This window comes from Chiloscyllium plagiosum, chromosome 11 (genome assembly GCF_004010195.1).
Source record: "Chiloscyllium plagiosum isolate BGI_BamShark_2017 chromosome 11, ASM401019v2, whole genome shotgun sequence".
In the NCBI taxonomy this organism is placed as follows: Eukaryota; Metazoa; Chordata; class Chondrichthyes; order Orectolobiformes; family Hemiscylliidae; genus Chiloscyllium; species Chiloscyllium plagiosum.
Window position 1 is genome coordinate 11,860,630 of NC_057720.1, and position 20,000 is coordinate 11,880,629.

The following is a 20,000-nucleotide window of genomic DNA, read 5'->3' on the forward strand; positions in this document are numbered from 1 at the left end:
TTGCTTTTATTTCTGTCCTTATACAGATTATACGCACACTTCTTCCTCCCCTCACCTTCATGGTATTGAAATTGAGATTCATTCTACCTCACTGCCAACAGTTGCAACAATAGGCCAGTTAGCTTCAAGTAATTGGGAAAATGTTTGAGAGTCTATTACAAAGAATGCAACAGAAGAGGATTTCAAAATCCATAATCTGATCAAGCAGAGTCAGCATGAGCTCACAATGACTGATAAATGTATTAGAATTCTTTGAGGGGGTAACATTCAGAAGGGATAAAGGAGAAGCAGGGAGGCAAGATGTTTGCAGTTTCGGAAGGTGCTTGATAAGGTACCATATGTTAGGTACTTAATAAGACAACAGTCCATGCTATTGTAGGTAGTACAGTAGTATGGATAGAGGATTGGCTAACTAATAGAAGATAGACAGTTGGGAAAAAGGGAGCACTTTCAGGATGGCATCCTGTAACTAGCGAGGTGCAACAGGGATCAAAGCTGGGACACAATCATTTACAATACTCATCCAAGTCATTAACGTATGAAGTGAATGCACTGGAGCCAAGAGTGCAGATGATTAAAAAAACAGATGGAGAAAGGGAGTGGTGGATAGGATACAAGTAGCCTGGAGAGGGACATAGACAGATTAGGTGTGTGGGCAGAAACTTGGCAGATGGAAGGTAACATGGGAAAACATGAGTTTATGCACTTTGACAGGAAGAATAAATGGACTAAACGCTATTTAAATGGATAAAGGCTGTAAGGAAGCTACAGAACAGAGGGATATGGGAGTCCTATTGCATAAATCACAAGCAAGCATCTAGGCTCAGCAGGTAAAAGGGAAGGCAAATGGATTTTGGCCTTTCTTTCAAACAGAATGGATTTATAAAGATAGAGAGGTTTTGCTAAAAATATACAAGGTATTAGGTCAGACCATACCTAGATTACGGTGAATAATTTTGGCTGTTTTGCCTTAGTTAAATGCCCCTTATAAAAGGTTGATTCCAGGTCTGAAGGGACTGTCTAACGAGTACAGGTTGAGAAGGCTGGGCCTATACTCATTGGGGTTTAGAAGAATGAAGCGTATGAGATTTTTAGGAGACTGACAGGATGGATGCGAAGAGGTTGTTTCCCCTTCTGAGAGATTAGACGATTTGAGGTCCTAATCTCAGGGTAAGGGGTCATGCTCATTTAAGACAGAAATGAGGAGGAATTTCTTCTCTCAGGATAGGGAAAATGAGGAATCCTTTAACACTGAGGGCTGCTGAAGCTCGTTAAGTACATTCAAGGCCGAGACAAACGAACTTTTAACAGTAAGGGAATCAAGGTTTATGGGCAAAGGCAGGAAAGGGGAGTTGAGGATTATCTGATCAGCCAAGATCTCATCAAATGGCAGTGTGGACTTGATGGGCTGAACGGCCTACTGTTCCTATGTCTTATGGTCTTATATTTCATGAGACCTCAAAACTGTGTGATAATGAGCAAATAATAAGTTTAATTAAACTTATGACAGGAGTAAGTGCCAGCCTTCAACAGTAGCTTCGAAACCCAGGACTTTTTCCATTTAAAATAACAAGGGTAGCAGATCCATGGCAACATTACCAAGGCTCTCCTCCAAGCCACATCCTGACTTGGAACAATACCACAGGGTTAAAATCGTCAAACTTCCTCACAGCACTGCGGTGAATCCTCTCAGATAAATTACAGTTCAAGTAAGTGCCACTACCATCTCAAAAATAATGAATGCTTATCTAGCCAGCAATACCCATATCCTGCAAATGAATAAACTTTTAAAAAATAGCTTTACATTTCTCACAGAACAACCGTTCATGAGACATTTAAAACTAATTCATAATGTAGTATCAGAAACACCTTGAAAGGTCAAATTGATCAGGAAGTTGCCTTTATGTTAATTTTATCCCATTGACAGTTTAAATATAGATAATTATGTAGATTTGAAAAGTAACATAACCAAAGTTCACAATATCTGATGCGGCTTGAGTAAATTGAGATGAATCATTGATGAACAAAGCCTAAAGAATAGAAACTTCCGTTAGTAAAGGCAACAGGCTTTAGAGTCTTTTATTTAAATGAGACATGTGCTGGGCATAAACCAAGGAAACCTCATTCATGCAGCACACTCCCTCCTCCTAGACCCTTTTACCAGTCGCCTGTGAAGTGGTAAATCTACATGTGAACATGTACATCATCCAGGAACTTTCAGCATGGAACAGATAATCTATGAATCATGCTGCTTGACACAGTCATTAAGCCCAGTGACAAATGTTGCACTGTTGCTAGGAGAAAGTGAGGACTGCAGATGCTGGAGATCAGAGTCAAAAAGTGTGGTGCTGGAAAAACACAGCTGGTCAGGCACTATCCGAGAAGCAGGAGAGTCAACGTTTCAGGCAAAAGCCCTTCATCAAGGAAGAATCATGAAGACGGGCTTATGCCCGAAACGTCAATCCTCCTGCTCCTCGGATGCTGCCTGACTGGCTGTGCTTTTCTAGCACCACACGTTTTGACTTTGGTCTTGAGCTTGTTGTTTTTACCATATGATGCTACATTCAGATGATTTTTATGCAACAATTCACGCCACATTTGTACAAAATCTTTTGTTTTATGCTCTTTAGTCTTTAGCTCTTTTCATTATTGCATCATGAATTTTTTAACGTAACCTCCCTTGGCCTAACCCCATCACAGATCTTTCTCCTTTATGCCCACAAACGTGTTCCATTGGCTTAAACACTCATCTCTCTCTTCCTCTCTAGTTCCGATGGAAGGTCATTCACCAAAACATCAACTCTACTTTCTCTACACAGATGTCGCCTGATCTCCTGAGTTTCTCTCTTATTTGGTTGCTCTTATTTCAGATATGCATCATCCGCAGAATTTTGCTTTGTATAGTTTACCCACCTTCGGTTCCTGTTTCTTTCTCTATCTTTAAATCACACTGGTTAAGGAGATACACCGCTGGCTCAGCTTTCATCCAGATCTCAGGCACTCCCGTTATCACCACTTAGCAGCACAACAGTTTTCTGAGATAAAGGGGAAAAGTCTAAAGAACAAGGCCCAGTGCAAGATGGCCCACACCAACAAATACCGGGTCACCTGGCCTCAAGGGGAACTTACCGAGATCTCTTCGTCGGCGGCTGCATCAAGCTGGCTGCTGTAGAAGCTGCTCCTGTCATCTTCGTCATCCATATAGACGGGAGGTTCGTGCGATGTCATGAACGTGGACGGTCGGAAGAGATGCTTGTTGAGAGGGTGCTGGCGTCTATTTGAAGACTGAGGGGGAGAAAATCCCACAAGTTTAGAATCATTTATGCAACCTCGACATCAGGCTACACAATCAGGTCACACAGTTCCTGTGGAAAGACCAACCTGTTTTTCAGGTCTCGACCCTTATTATAGCTGTAACCCACTAGAAACATTAACTTTCTCCATAGATATCAACTGACCCAAGCACTTCCAATTCTGAATTCTTTAACAGCATATTACACCATGTCAGAAGATTAGTCTGAATTAAAAACTTGAATTTATATTGTACTTTACAACATACACAGAATATTCAAAAGCACTTCTCAGTCAATTAATTACTTTTAACGTGCAGTCACTTTTGTTATGTTACACACTTTTGACAGCAAATGAATGTCCTGATAATCTATTATCGATAGCACTGGTTAAGAATTCATCAGGATAACTCCACTCCTTAAATTGTGTAAAACATTTCACAACCGACTCAAAAGCAGAATGTACTATCTGAAAAAAGCCTCTAATATTCCAGGACTTCTTGAGATCCGCCCTTGAGTACTAGATTGACACAAAAGTAGTATAAGTAAAACAAGGTGTTCCTGGGAATAACAAGACTAAAAGGGAAGTATTGCACATAACTGTTGTTATTATGCATTGCATTTCAATCCGGAACAGACTAAACACGACATAATCATGAAGTGCAGGACATCCACTGTCTAAATAATTCGAGAAATTTCCTCTGTCAGTGGTGCTTACCGAAGCAACATGCACTTCCCTTACATCCATATGAGTATATGTAGCCAAAATAACCGTCCTCTAAATTTTAATCAGCTACATTATTTCGCTTGTAAAAATAACATCAACAAGAAATAGAAAAACAACATGAAAACAATAAGGCTCTCATGACTAGGGACAGTGCACTTAAAAATTAACTGACTATGTACTGAGAACTGAAGAAAAGCAAACAATCTAAAATCATAAATAGAACTAAAATGCAAAGGACGAATGAGAAAGTTTCAAATAGGTAATGAAGAGATTAAAATATAGTTTTGACAGCCAAGATTTAACTTAAATATAATAGCAGAGAAACTGCAGAGAGCTCCACAACACAAAGGGGCCTGGGTGCCCTCCCAGATGAATCAGAAAAGTTAGTATACATTACAGAAAGTGATTAGGAAGGCAAACTGAACTTTGGCATCTTTCACAAACATAGTTGAGTCTAAAAATAGGGACGTGTTGCTAAAGCATCTGGGGTCACGTGTATAATTTTGATCTCCTTTCTTAAGAAAGTATATAACTGTATTGTGATGTAGTGGTAGTGTCCTTACCTCTGGGCAAGGTGATCTCGGTTCAAGTCTCACCTGTTCAAGAGGCATGTCAAAATATGTCTGAATTGGTTGATCAAAATATCTATAATTGCATTATAAACAATTTAAAGAAGTTTCACTCAATTGACTCCTGAGATGACGAGATTTGCTGATGAGGAAAGATATGATACATTCGGCCCTTATCGACTGGAGTTCAGGAGAATGACAAGTGATCTTACTGAAACATACATATTCCTGAGGGAACTTGACAGGGTGGATACTGACAGCATAGGGAACACAGTTTAAAAATCAGGATCTCCCATTTAAGAAAGAGGCGAGGAGAAACATTTTCTCTTCAAGTACCGTGAAAGTTTCTTCCATTATGCAGTGGTCATTGAAAATATTCAAGGCAGAACGACAGATATTTGATCGACTGGGAATCCAGAACTTTGGGGACAACTAAGTACTTGGAGCGAAGTCCACAATCCGATCCCATAACCTTACTGAATGGCAGAGAAGACTCGAGACTGAGAATAGCCTCTTTCTTCTCCTGACTTGCATGACAATATATTCCATCAAATGAAATACCAGCCAACTCACAGGCCATTTCGATACCCTACCAGGTAGTGCATGGGTAGGGAATCTCAACCAAAACCAGTGTTCAATTTACAGCAATTGAGTAAGGCATCAGGACTAAGATACTTGGTGGAACTGTAAACTCTTTTCTGAACAGAATTGTTGTGATCTTCAGTAGCAACCATGTAGGTTCAAATTTTCTCTGATATATAAAACTAACACTTTACATACTCTATTAGAAGATAATGAAGATTGGATCACGTATGATATCTTTCTCTGAAATACTTGTTACGTTTCTCAGAAATATTATCATAATTCAGACTAGGTAGTGTCACTCCATAAGTGCACCCAATTAGTTCCCATTTGAATTCTTTTTCATGCATTAAGCATTGAAGTCAGTCAACATTGCTGTAGAACATCCTCAAGTTTTGGTATAAAGGCTACCCTCTCAGAAAATTTACACAGAACTGTCTTGCACCAATTTTACTAATGCACAATAATATCCTCATTGTTTCATTCTTTCTCTGAAAACACCTTAGCTCATTAACATTGCACCACTCTCAAAACACCAGAGAACCCAAGTATTTTTTTCTGCACTCAGACCTGTTCAAAATGACTATAAATTGCACGTAAAATCTTAGGCACAAGCAGAATCTGAACTTGCCACATGGTGCATTTTATAACTATTTTTAAACTTTACTTCTCTTTATTACAGCCTGAGTTGAAGTAAACTCTCCAGAGGGAGAGGAGAGTGGGAGGGGATAAATGGTGAAGACCGAGAGGCCTACTTGGCAGTGATACCAGGAACAGAGTGACATCATGAACCACAGCGTGACAGGAGTGCAGGGAAAGCAGCTGACTGGCAAGTGGGGTTCATGAATATTTCTAATCTTCAAAGTAAAAGTAAGAGTCTTCAATTTGCATTTAGGTCTTTAGTCTTTTTTTTTTAAAAAGCTGAAGTACAAGATTGATGTTGCTGCATTTTTCAATTTCAAAAAATGTTCCATTAATGGCACTCCTTTGTTACAGTTTAGTTGCAGGTTACCATTCTGAAAATGCCCCCAATCCCACCTCCGTTTTCCGTTAGTTGGCTAATCCTCTATGCTAATAGACTACCCCAACACCATGGTCTCATTAAATAGCTTAACACATGATACCTTATTAAACTTCTGTAAGTTCAAATACATTACATTTACTGCTTCCCTTTTATCTATCCTGCTTGATACCTCCTCAAAGAATTGTAATAAATTTGTCAGGTATGATTTCCCTTTCATGAAACCAGGCCGACTCTGCTCAATTATATTCTGCATTTCTCATTTCTATTACATTGCATATAATAGATTCTAACATTTCCCAACAACGTTAGATGCTAACCCCATCTAGAATATTGTCATCTGTTTTTGTCTTCTTCCCTTTTTGAATAAGAGTGTGACATTGGCAGTTTCCCAATCCTTCAAGACTTTTCCAGAATCTAGGAATTCTTCAAGGAGGATTACTATCAATGCATCAATTGATACTGATGTAGCTTCTTCCTTTAATGTCCATGGATACAGCCCATCGGATCTTAGGTACTTATCGTTTATAGCCCCATTAGTTTCCTCAGCGCTTTGTTTCTATGATACTTATTGCATTTATTTCCTCAATTTTTTTCTCCAATGATTATTTTGCTTCCCATTGTGGGAGAGTCTAGGATCATAGGTTATCAACTCAGGGTAAGGTCATAGAGTCAAAAGATATACAGCACAGAAACAGACTCTATGGTCCAACTCATCCATGCTGACCACATATCTTAAATTCCCAGCATTCAGCTCATATCGGGTTTTGACAAGATTTGTAGCTCAGGTTGAGGTTCTGGATGTAGGTTTGCTTGCTGAGCTGGAAGGTTCATTTTCAGACGTTTAGTCTCCCTACTAGGTAACATCTTCAGTGAGCCTCTGGACCAAACTTCATCCGGAGGCTCACTGAAGGTGTTACCTAGTATGGTGACGAAATGTCTGAAAATGAACCTTCCAGCTCAGCGAGCAAACCTATATCCAGATTCGGCCCATATTCCTCTAAACTTTCCTATTCCTGTATCCATCCACATGCCTTTTAAATTTTGTAATTTACCAGCCTCCATCACTTCCTCTGGCAGGTCATTCCATACACGTACCACCCTGTGTGAAAGTGTTGCCCCATGGGTCCCTTTTAAATCTTTGCCCTCTCACCTTAAACATATGCCCCTAGTTTTGGGCTCCGCTACCCTGAGGAAAGGACCTTGGCGATTCACTCTATCCATGCCCCTCATGATTTTATAAATATCTATAATCTCACCCCTCAAGATCACATGGTTCCTCTGTCTTATGAACTTATTATAATGGATACGATAACTAGAGTTTTAGACAAAAATGGTAAAGCTGGCTTATGAAATGGAAACCATGTTTAACCAAATTATTGGTCGTTTTTTTTGACGGTATTAGTTGCAGTTAATAAAGGAGAACCGGTGATGCGATGTATTTTGATTTTTCAAAGGATTTTGAGATGGTTACGCATAGGACATTTGAAAACAGCATTAGAGTTCATGAAATTCAGAGAAATATGCTAGTATGGATTAAGAATTGGTTAACAGAGTAATTGTATCATTCTCAGGGTGGAACGTTGTTACTAGTGAGGTTGACACCTAGGCCAAGGACGTAAAAGGGTGCACTGCTGGAGCTAGCCATGGCTTAAGAGAATTGATAGCTAAGCCAGTAATTTACACAGTAAGAATTGTAGTCTTCATACACATGGCAACCAAATAAGATAATGAAGTGCTTCATCGAAATTTTAGTGGGAAAGAGAAAACACGTTATTTACTGAAGTGCAGAAGGGAAAGTCTGACCCCACCATAATAAGTATAATGGCAAATGTCTGGCGAGAGGCATAAATGTCAGAGGGGAGGCAGCAAGCGCTGATGTTAATGTTGCATGCAACAACTGTCATGCAGAATGTACAAAGATCCTGCAGTTTACTGCAAGGGGGGGGCAGTGCCTTGGAGTCTGTCTCCAGAGACCTCGCCAGGCTGCATTAGTAAGGAGCTTCGAATAGAGATCAATTCATGCTGCTCAACATAGAGGACTCAGAACGCTCTTCAAAATCTCTCTCTCCAACATCCAACTAGGATCAATATTAGATCCACAGATATTCATAACCTGTGGAAATGATTTGGATGTTGGTTCCAATTGCAACTTTCTGAATTTGCTGATGACATCAAACTGGTGACATCACATGCTCTGTGAAGAGGTTATGAGGAAGCTTCAGGACAATATGGTTAAAGCAGAGTGAATGGAGGAGGACATGGCAGATGAAATATAAAGTGAATTAATGTGAAGGTAAGTGTTTGGCAGGGAGAAGTAAAGGAAGAATATTTCTTAAATGGTGATATATTGGGTACAGTGGATGCCCATGCCAGAAGTTCATATACAGGTATAACAAGCAATTAGAAAGACATAGGAAGAGCGTGAGGAAATATCATCAGATTATCCCCAAGACTGTTCTAGAAAGAGAAATTGAGGAGACTTCATCTGTATCCCCTACAGCTTCAAAAAATAAAGGGGTGACCTGACTGAAGTTTAAAAAATTAAGGGTGGATATAAATATGATGTTTCCTCTTGCCAGGGAGTCTAAATCCAGGAAACAGAACCTCAGGATGAGGATTAAAACCAAGAAAAAGGAATTTCTTCACTCATTAGAGGATGGTGCATCTTTGGAATTCTCTATTCCTGAAAGTTGTAGAAGCTTAATCTTCAAGCATGTTCAAGACAGAAATCAGTAAATATTTGGAGACCAATGACATGCAGAGATGTAGAGAAAGTGTGGCATTGAGGTAGATGATCAGCCAGGAACTAACTGAACAGTAATGCAGGTTTGAGGGGTTCAACGGTCTACTCCCGTTGTGTTCCTACGTTACCTATATTATTAAAAACAGAAACACTACCACTATAGAATTCTTAAACAAGTCATACGGAATTGTATGAAAATGATAGTTTGACGGCTTCAAACTTTAATTTTCAAAACATCAGTAACATAATGAGGGACTTAAAGCAGCTAAGTGCCTGACTTTCCTTGGGCCTGACCGGTGTTTGTTTTATTTCACATTTCAGCATATACTGAAACGACTTTCAGAAAACGCAGCATCAGGCGATTCAGATTCTGCACCTAATGAAAGAACGATTCAATTAACCCCGTTCCACATGAGAAACCTGTAGCGGAAACTGGGGTCTCTTTAAGCTTCATGACTTTAAAATTCCATATTTACATATTTAGTAATTACTGTGTAGCCTGAGACCTCACCTGTATCTCTGTACCAGCTAGCCTTCTACTGTCATAAAACAAAATTCTAGGACATGAAAACACAGGAGGAAAGGTCACTGAGCTGACATCAAAGATTTACCAAATCAGTATTTAGAAGAATAAGATATTTTGGTCTTCAAAGGAACGGCAGCTGACCTTCAAATGGAGGTGCACAAGGGGAAAATGGTTATTCTGATATCATAAGTATTAGCCCTTCGATTGTGGGTCAAGATATTCAGACAATTGATTGAGGAGGGGGTCACATGATGGCTCAGTGGTTAGCACTGTTGCCTCGCAGCGCCAGAGACCCGGGTTCGATTACAGCCTCGTATGACTATCTGCGTGCAGTTTGCACATGGTCTGCATGGGTTTCCTCTGGGTGCTCCGGTTTCGTCCCACAGTCCAAAGTTGTGCAGGTTAGGTGAACTGGACGTGCTAAATTGCCCATCATGTTCAGGGATGTGTAGGTTGGGTGTATTAGTCAGGGGAAATAATACGGTAGGGGATTGGGTCTGGGTGGGATACTCTTTGGAGGGTTGGTGTGGACTTGTTGGGCCTAATGGCCTATTTCTACACCGTAGGGATTCTATGATTCAACAGCATAAATTACCAGGCCACACAATAGGCTATATCAGGGTAAGAGGGCAGTCCTTGACTCAGAGTCTTTGTCGGTGGTGATCCTCATCAGGAAATGGTCTTCTCCGGATGGAAGATAGAACAGAAGGAGGAAGACCCAGGGAAGAGTTCCTGAACACTACAGCTAGAGACCAAAATGTGGCCTTCACAACTTTAAGCCTACTGATACATTCCATGCCAGTAGCCAGTTTAAGCTCTATATAAATGAAACATCCTCAACTGTCACGATTGCATATTTGTTTATTTGCCTAATTTATGTATACTAACTAAACTGCTGCCAGCAGACGTTCTGAAAATTGCTCACAAATATTTAACTGCCCAGATTTGGCAACTGTGACCAATAATTCCCAAAATCTAACAATTGCAAATTCTTGGTTTTGAAGTACATATCTAATCCCCTTCTAAAGTTACTACCTAATCTGCTTCCATCAACCTTTTAAATAGTGGATTCCAGATCATTACAATCTAATGCATGAAGATAAATTTCATCTCAGTTCTGGTTCTCTTAATTTTGTTTCAATTATTTTAATTTGTATCACCCTAAACAGTAGTAAGATTTGCAGCTTCCTGGGGCTGTTTAAAACATCTTGTTTATTTTGGGCTGCTTTATTGGCAGAAGCTAAGAAGCAAATGCACGTGCTCAATCCTCATTGAGACGGAATAGTTTAAAAGGTGGTGAATTTGCCACTGACAAGTTTGGTGATTTTTTAATGCAGCTCTGTTATTTAGTTTTGTGTCCATAGGGACTTCAACTCACCCTCAGTTATGATTCAACACGATCATTAGTGCAAACAGGCTATAAATTTCAAACGAGGCTTTCGTGGACAATTATCGGATTATTGATGTGGTCAGAATCAGAAAATTAAATCCTTCATCATCTACAATAGAATTCATATAAACATAAAACAACCCAGAATTATACCTGAGCACCCACATCAATCAGTTTGTATAATTCACTTTGGCTCAGGCGACTGTGTTTGGTTCATTTGTTACAATGACAAGACAAGCATCTGTTTTATGGTGTGTGTCAGGAATAAGGAAAATCATTGCTTTACTTCCACTCAATAATTTTCACCAACAAATATTTTGGAAGATTAATGCAAAAGGATTAATTTCACATAACAATGCATTTTTACACCACCAAGCAAAAAAATAAACAGCCTGCAGTCTCAAACATGACAGTGTAGTTAATATTGTTAAGTGGCTGTGACACCACACTCCTCCCATTAGACAGTCTTTCGTAGCTGATCTACAGCAAGGAGTTGCAAATAGTTTACTTCAGATGTTCAACCTACAGGGTTATAAAACTTCCATTAGCATCATAGCACAAGTATTTTCAATTTAATGCATTCCCCTCTCATACAGCATAAATGTTGGTTTTCTCTTTAAACTGATATTCTTAGGAATTGTTTTGTTGAGTACAGATAAAAAAAGTTTAGATAAAATGTGTCATTTGCCAACAATACTATTTTTATTGTGTCAATATTAGATTAGATTAGATTCCCTACAGTATGGAAACAGGCCCTTCGGCCCAACAAGTCCACACCGACCCTCCGAACAGTAAGCCACCCCACCTCTGACTAATGCACCTAACACTATGTACAATTTAGCATGGCCAATTCACCTGACCTGCACATCTTTGGAATGTGGGAGGAAACCGGAGCACCTGGAAAAAACCCACACAGACACGGGGAGAATGTGCAAACTCCATACAGACAGTTGCCCGAGGCTGGAATTGAACCCGGGTCCCTGGCACTGCGAGGCAGCAGTGCTAACCACTGAGCCACTGTGCCGCCCCACGGTAGCTTAATGGCAGGCTGGCTGCTAGTACTGTGTGGATCCCAACACAGTAAAAATAATCTTCATTCCATCCTTCTGAATAAATCTATCCTCAGAACCATCTATCTCCCCCTCTCTCTCACAAGCCTTCATCTTACATCAATCTACACAATTCACTTCAATCGCTCGATGATAGCAAGCTCCAAAGTCCCTGCATACTCTGGGTAAAGAAATTTCTTCAGATTTGGATTTCTTGGGGACCTCCAGTGTGGTCTTTCCAACAAGGGAACTCATTCTCTCTACAGACACTCCATCAAGTGCTTTATAATTTTAAACATCTGTCACCCCTCAGCTTTCTTTTCTCCGAAAGGTACAGGCTCATTGTGTCGATAATTTCCTGATAATGCATCATCCTCTACATCCTCTCTCCAGAGCCTATACGTTTTAGAAGATGGTGACTAGAATTGTACATAGCTCACTAAATCAACATCTGATACAGATTTAGTATAGTTTTCTTACCTTCAATCTTCCCTCTTTGGAAATAAAGCCAGTGTTTGGCTTCAATTTTACAGCCTTGCAAACCACTGGTGCAATTTTAAATCAGTATTTACACTTTCTTTGTTCCCCTAGACTTGCACTATCCAAGTAATAAGTGATTTCTCTAATCCTCTCACCAATTCATACTAGCTCACATTCATCTGTGTTGAAATACTTGATCATCTTAAACTGCATATTTTGGTCACTATTTTCTACTTTGCCTCTTTTACCTGTTCTGGTTTACTCTTATTTATTTCATTCATTCATGGGATGCAGGCATCGCTGTCTGGTTGCCTTTGCAAAGGTTTTTTTTTTAAAGATTTGATTCCCTCGTGTGGAAACAGGCCCTTCAGCCCTCCAAAGAGCAACCCACCCAGACCCATTCCCCTACATTCTGCCCTAACTAATGCACTTAACACTATGGACAATTTAGCGTGGCCAATTCACCTGACCTGATCGTGGGAGGAAACCGGAGCACCCGGAGGAAATGCATGCAGACACGGGGAGAATGTGCAAACTCCACACAGACAGTTGCCCGAGGCAGGAATTGAACTCGGGTCCCTGGCGCTGTGACCACTGAGCCACTGTGCCGCCCGTGCCAAAGGTGGTGATGAACTGTCTTCTTAAATCACTGTGGTGAATTTGGTGTAAATATCCCCACAATGCTGTACGGGAGAGCATTCCAAGAACTTGACCCAGTGACAGTGAAGGAATGGCGATATATCTTCAAGTCAGGATGGGGAGTGACTTCGGGAGGAACTTGCAGGGGGTGGCGTTCCCATGTATCAGCTGATCGTGTCCTTCTAGATGGAAGTGGCCTTGGGTGGAAGGTGCTAAGGAGCTATGGTGATTTTCCGCAGGGCATCTTGTGGATAGTATACACTGCTGCTACGGGCAATCAGTGGTGGAGGGAGGGGATGTTTGTTGATGTGGTGCCAACCAAGTGCCCTGCTTTGTCTAGGATTGTTTCAAAGTTCTTGAGTGTTGTTGGAGCTGCACTGATCCAGGCAAGAGGGGTGCATTCCATCATATTCCTGACTTGTTCCTTGTAGATGGTAGCCAGGCTTTGGGGAGTCAGAAGGGGAACTACTCGCTGCAGTATTCCTAACTTCTTACCTATTCTTGTAACCATTACATTTATACGGCTCGTCTGGTTCAGCTTTTAGTCAATGATAGGATGTTGATAGTGGGATCATTAAGTGATGGTAACACCACTTAATATCAAGGAACAACGGTTTCATCAGTTTTCACAGCAATATACCAGCATTTCAAGGCAATCAAAGGATAGAGGTGAATGGAGTGGCCATAACGAAGGACAAAGTGCTAGGGAAGCTGAAAGGTCTGAAGGTGGATAAATTATGCAGACCAGATGGACTTCACTCCAGAGTCCTGAAGGAGATAGCTGAGGAGATTGTAGAGGCAATGGTGATGATCTTTCAGGAAGTACTGGAGTCAGGTAAGGTCCCAGAGGAGTGGAAAATGGCTAATATAACACCCCTGTTTAAGAAGGAAGGGAGGCAGGCAGAAGACGGGAAACTAATGGTCAATTACCAAGACCTCAATGGTTGGAGGGAATCCAAAGAGGTTTACAAGAATTATCCTAGGGATGAAGGGCTTGTCATACTCTGGATCTGTACACAATGGAGTTTTGAAGGATGAAAGATGATTGGATTAAAACTTACAGAATACTGCGAGACTTGGAAGAAGTGGATGTGGAGATGTTTCCACTAGAAAAGACTAGGACCCCAGGGCACAGCCTCAGACAGCAGGGATGATCCTTTGGAACTGAGGTAAAGAGAAATTTCTTCTGCTAGGCAATGGTTAATTGATGGAACTCATTGCCTCAGAGGGCTGTGGAGGTCAAGTCACTGAGATATTGAAGACAGATAGGTTCTTGAGTGATAAGGGGATCAAGGGATACAGGGAGAATGCAGGAGAATAGGGATCATTTATGATCGAATGACAGAACAGACATGATGGGCTGAATGACCTAATTCTGCTTCAGTATCTTATGGTTAGAGACTCTTGTTGGAGATGGTTATTGACTGGTATACGTGTGATTTGATGTCACTTGCCAGTTTTCAACCCAAGCCTGGATATTGTCCAGATCTTGTTGCTTCCGTGTCTAAGCAGTTGTGACTGATGCTGAACATTGTGCAATCAGTGAACATCCCCACTTCTGACGGTATGATGGAGGGAAGGACATTGATGAAGCAGCTGGACCTATTACACTATCCTAAGAAACCAGAAGGCTCTTTTGGCGCTCTGGTAGCACCCCTACCTCTGGTCCAAATCCCACCTGCTCCAGAGATGTGTCATAACATGCCTAAAGAGATTAATTAATAGAACTGACCCTGAGCAACTTGTGCAGACATGTCCTAAGCTAACCTGAAACAGTTCGACCATCTCCCTAAAGTGATTCCAACCAGCAGAGAATTTTCCCCAATTCCCACTGATTCCAGTTTCTCCAGGACTTCTTGATGCCATATCTTGGCGAGGAGTATGGCAAGTCTGGACCGCATCTTCATTTTACCAGTGCTGTTCCCTTCTATGGTGCGTTATCTGTACATATAGCAACTCCACCTCACATTTAACACTATCCTTTCCAAACTGCAATGTTTAATTCCCAGTCATGATTGTTCTGTAGATATGCCTCATTGATCCCAAATCATCCAAACACAATAACCTCCCCTGCTTTATTGTAAGCATTGTGTACATCACTATACAGACACTGTTAACTCATTTTTAATCAGAGCTTCTCTCACTATTGGCAGCAATACCCTCCTTTACTTTATTATTTCCATTGCTCTCCTGCCCAATTTTGGTTAATAATTAGGCTGCTCACATTGTAGTAGATGCCCCCTGCACTTCCAAATCTTAACTAGTTTAAAGACTTTTCCATCTTTGCAATTATCAATTCTGCCAGGAGATGGACTCCATCCCAGTTCAGTGTGGCCGATTCCATCAGTAAAACTCCTGCCTTTTGTCTCCTTCTCAAGAAGGATGTAATTGCATTGGATGCAATTCAGAGGAGAGTTATTGGATCGATATCTGATAAGTGGGCTGTCTTGAGGGAAGCAGACAGACTGGACCTGACTACACTGATGATTAGAGGAGAAACTGAGGACTGCAGATGCTGGAGGTCAGAGCTGAAAAATGTGTTGCTGGAAAAGCGCAGCAGGTCAGACAGCATCCAAGGAGGAGAATCGACGTTTCGGGCATGAGAAACATCGATTCTCCTGCTCCTTGGATGCTGCCTGACCTGCTGCGCTTTTCCAGCAACACATTTTCTACACTGATGATTACACAGTGTGGTTCGACTGGATTGAAGTGTATGAAATCCTGAATGGCTTTGACAAGGTGGAAGTGGAAAGGATATTTGCTCTTGTGGGTGGAACTATGGGGCACGGTCTTAAAAATTGGAGGTCACCCTTTTAGGACAGAGATGAGGAGAATTTTTTCCCCCTCTTGTGCACTTTCTGAATCCCCTGCTTAAGAAGGCGGTGAGGCAGAGAACCAAAGATCACCGCCCAGAGATAACTACACTCCAGGTCCTGCTTTGTAACTCAGAGTGGGTATACCCCTAACATACAATGCCTACCTAAAGAACCACCTCCGAATGCAAATTGAAATCGAAAGAACTGCAGATGCTGGAATTGTAGAAACAAAACCAAAAAGTGCTGGAAAAACTCAGCAGATCTGGCAGCATGGAGAAAGTGAGGACTGCAGATGCTGGAGATGAGAGCTGGAAAAGCGCAGCAGGTCAGGCAGCATCCAAGGAGCAGGAGAATCGACGTTTCGGGCATAAGCCCTTCTTCAGGATTCCTGAAGAAGGGCTTATGCCCGAAACGTCAATTCTCCTGCTCCTTGGATGCTGCCTGACCTGCTGCGCTTTTCCAGCAACACATTTTTCAGATCTGGCAGCATCCATGGGGAGAAAATAGAGTTAACGTTTCAGGTTCAGTGACTCTCCTTCGGAACTCAAAGTTCAGCCAAGCTTATTGCCAACCTTTAGGAATGGATACGGGGCACCAAAAGAGAAAATGCTGGAAAATCTCAGCAGGTCTGGCAGCATCTGTAAGGAGAGAAAAGAGCTGACGTTTCGAATCTAACTGACCCTTTGTCAAAGCTTTTCTAGATCTGCTGAGATTTTCCAGCATTTTCTCTTTTGCTTTCAGGTTCCAGCATCCGCAGTAATTTGCTTTTATGGACTTGGGGCAAGTGCTCTTATGCTTGTCCCAAGGTAAGAAATGCAAATGATGTCAGGAATACCAGAGCAGTACCTTTAATTCCACAATGGGAACATTAAAAGTATTTTATTCTTGTAAAGTATTCAACCTCACAAGCTTAGAATTACAGGGCTTAGAACATCTGATTGAGAGAATCAAAGAGGGCCCAGAGAGCAGTACAAGTGTACCACCTAGTGGAGCAATTAAGGAATTGCAGTAATGGCATTTATCAAGTTTACATTGCCTTAACAACCAACCGCAGGAGGGTTGAAGCTGACAGAAACTAGGGAAGGATAGTTTGCGTAAAAAGAAAACAAAATAACAAACGTTAATGAGAGTTGAGGAAATGGCTACACATTAACCGCTATGTTTTATGCACAATACCTTTTTTGAATGCAAGTACAAGTTCGGTGTTCTGCCCGGAATAGGGATTCCAGCTTTAGCTAATTTAATGAAATACTTCTGCACTCTGCTGGCAACCTGGAGGAAAAGACATGCACAAAATAACCAGATGAAAATAAATATTAGTACTGTTGGGGGGGGGGGGAGGGGGAGAGAGAAGGAAAACAAAAGGCTAAAGTTTCAGGCATGGCAGCTCATCAAACTCAAGAGCTCATATTTTTCTAATTTGCCTTTCTGTTGTACCAGGGAAGTTCATATTCATTACAGTGTGTGCAAAAATTTGATCATTCAAGACTAGTTAAGGCTTCTATTTAATGTGGCAGTCAACCTCAGGAAATACCAAACACTTTAGAAAATTAATCACTGCTGTATCATATGAAACGGCAAGTTCCTACCAACACAAATTAAATAATAATGCATTTAATGAGGCTAGTTTGAGATGAATATTATCCAAAACTCTGGGGAGAACTGTGCTCTTCCTCAATTTTCCTGTCTACCTAAAAAGAAAGCAGAGGCTTAGATATATAATTCCAGGAGGAAAATGCTTATTTAATAAAGCAATTATGAACAAGAAACTAAAAGCCACTGAGTTGCTGAACAAAGAGCTCACAGCTCCTTGAAAGTAGAATCACAGGTAGGTAGGGTAATGAAGGCAGCGTTTGGTATGCTTTCCTTTATTGGTCAGAGTATGGAGTACAGGAGTTGGGAGGTCACATTGCGCTGTACAGGACATTGGTTAGGCCACTTTTGGAATATTGCATGCAATTCTGGTCTCCTTCCTATTGGAAGGATGTTGTGAAACTTGAAAGGATTCAGAAGAGATTTACAAGGATGTTGCCAGGGTTGGAGGATTTTAGCTACAGGGAGAGGTTGAATAGACTAGGGCTGTTTTCCCTGGAGTGTCAGAGGCTGAGGTGTGACCTTATAGAGATTTATAAAATCATGAGGGGCATGGGTAGGGTGAATAGACAAAGTCTTTTCCCTGGGGTTGGGGAGTCCAGAACTAGAAGACATAGGTTTAGGATAAGAGGGGAAAGATATAAAAGAGACCTAAGGGGCAACTTTTTCACGCAGAGGGTGGGAACGTGTATGGAATGAGCTGCCAGAGGAAGTGGAGGAGGCTAGTACAATTGCAACATTTAAAAGGCATCTGGATAGGTATATGGATAGGAAGGGTTTGGAGGGATACGGGCCGGGTGCTGGCAAGTGGGACTAGATTAGGTTAGGATATCTGGTCGGCATGGACGGGTTGGGCCAAAGGGTCTGTTTCCATGCTGTACATCTCTATGACTCTGAGAGAGGAGTGTTTTAATAGGCTACTCCACAAAAGCATTAAGAGTCAATCATGTAGCAAGTGAGTGAAGTCACAAGGTCAGATGCAGTGAGGTGATACAGCCCCTGTGCCCTGCAGTACTGTGATCTGCTTTAACGTTTCAACAACAATCCAGCTGGATGCGTCATCGTTTTTCACAGATTCATAGAATTGTTATAGCACAGAATGTGGCCATTGGGCCCATTGTGCCTGTACTGGCTCTGGAAACAAGCATCATCACCTATTTCCAGTCTCCTGCTGCATGCCCATCTCCTCCTGCATGCCCATATCCCTGCGCACCATTTCTATCCAAAAGATCCTCCAGTGCCCCTCCTGAATGTCTCAACTGAAGCTGTCTCTACCAATGTTTCAGGCAGTGCATTTTATAACCTAAATTCAATCTACAAAAAATTCCCTCCCCACCATATTATCCTTGCTTCTTTAAATCTATGATCTCTCGCTCTTGTTCCTATTACGAGCAGGAACAGCTTGTCCCGATGTATCCAACCTGCTCATGAATTTGAAAATCTCTAATGAAATCTCCTCTTAGGCTCCTTCTCTCTAATGAGAAAGTTCTAACTTCTTTTGTCTGAAGCCAAACGAGAAGCATATCATATTTACTGAATTCAACTTCATGGTAGGACCTGGATTAAAGAATCCCAAATTATTAATTTAGTACAGTTAACAATTACACTTCTGCATCCATCTTGAACTACCAGACCTAAATGTGACAACATTATATCAGCAACTTCCCAGGTAAATTAAATGAAAATATGAATGGATCTCCAGACACCGATCCGAGGGGCTACAGGGTATGCAGCTATGCAAGAAAACACTTGCACATACGATGATAAATTGGATTTTTGTTCCAATGGATGTTAACAGAAATACACCGAATATCAGTAAATATGATAAGATGCTGATTAAAAATAACAACCCTATACTCAAGACTGCAACACTGCTGCTGATCATTACCTGTTTAGCAGTCCGGTTGCCTAATTTATCCGCTATCTTCTGCCAACGTCGTGTTTCCACTTCTTCCGGGGGATATTTAAGGAGCAGTTCCTCTAATCGTTTCTTTGAAAACAAACCAAAAAGGTACAGGGCGGGTCAATATTCAGACAACATGCAGCCACTGCATTGGCTTAGATAAGGTTGGTGATTTAAGTTAAGAATTTTCTGAACTGCTTACACAGTCCATGTTTTCATAGGAGCAAGTGTGTGGAAGTGGCCACAGATTTAATCCTTAGAGACAGGGCACAAAATGGGAAAACTGCAGGCTGTTCACATTGCATTACTAACAGAACCCGCAAAATGGAAACTGAGGAACCCAGAGAAAAAAAAATCGAAGACTTCAGATTGATTAATTAGATTCCCCACAGAGTGGAAACAGGCCCTTAGGCACAACAAGTCCACACTGACCCTCTGAAGAGTAACCCACCCAGACCCATTTCCCTCTGACTAATGCACCTAACACTATGGGCAATTTAGCATGACCAATTCACCTAACCTGCACACCTTTGGACTGTGGGAGGAGGAAGCCCATGCAGACATGGGGAGAATGTGCAAACTCCACACAGACAGTCACCCAAGGCTGGAATCGAACCTGGGTCCCTGGTGCTGTGAGGCAGCAGTGCTAACCACTGAGCCACCATGCCG

General features: G+C 41.4%; 1 protein-coding gene across 1 annotated transcript in view; it reads right to left on the reverse strand.

The window, feature by feature from the left end:
* Nucleotides 1-2,908: 2,908 nt before the first annotated feature.
* The window catches only part of zzz3 (zinc finger, ZZ-type containing 3), a 102,511-nt gene continuing 85,419 nt past the window's right edge, over nt 2,909-20,000 (reverse strand). The window contains exons 7-10 of the mRNA XM_043698689.1: nt 19,317-19,418; nt 17,012-17,107; nt 3,130-3,285; nt 2,909-3,035 (exon numbers count right to left, since the gene is read on the reverse strand). Of these exons, the coding sequence (XP_043554624.1) occupies nt 2,994-3,035; nt 3,130-3,285; nt 17,012-17,107; nt 19,317-19,418 (396 nt within the window). The 3' untranslated portion in view covers nt 2,909-2,993. The remainder of the gene's footprint in view (nt 3,036-3,129; nt 3,286-17,011; nt 17,108-19,316; nt 19,419-20,000) is intronic.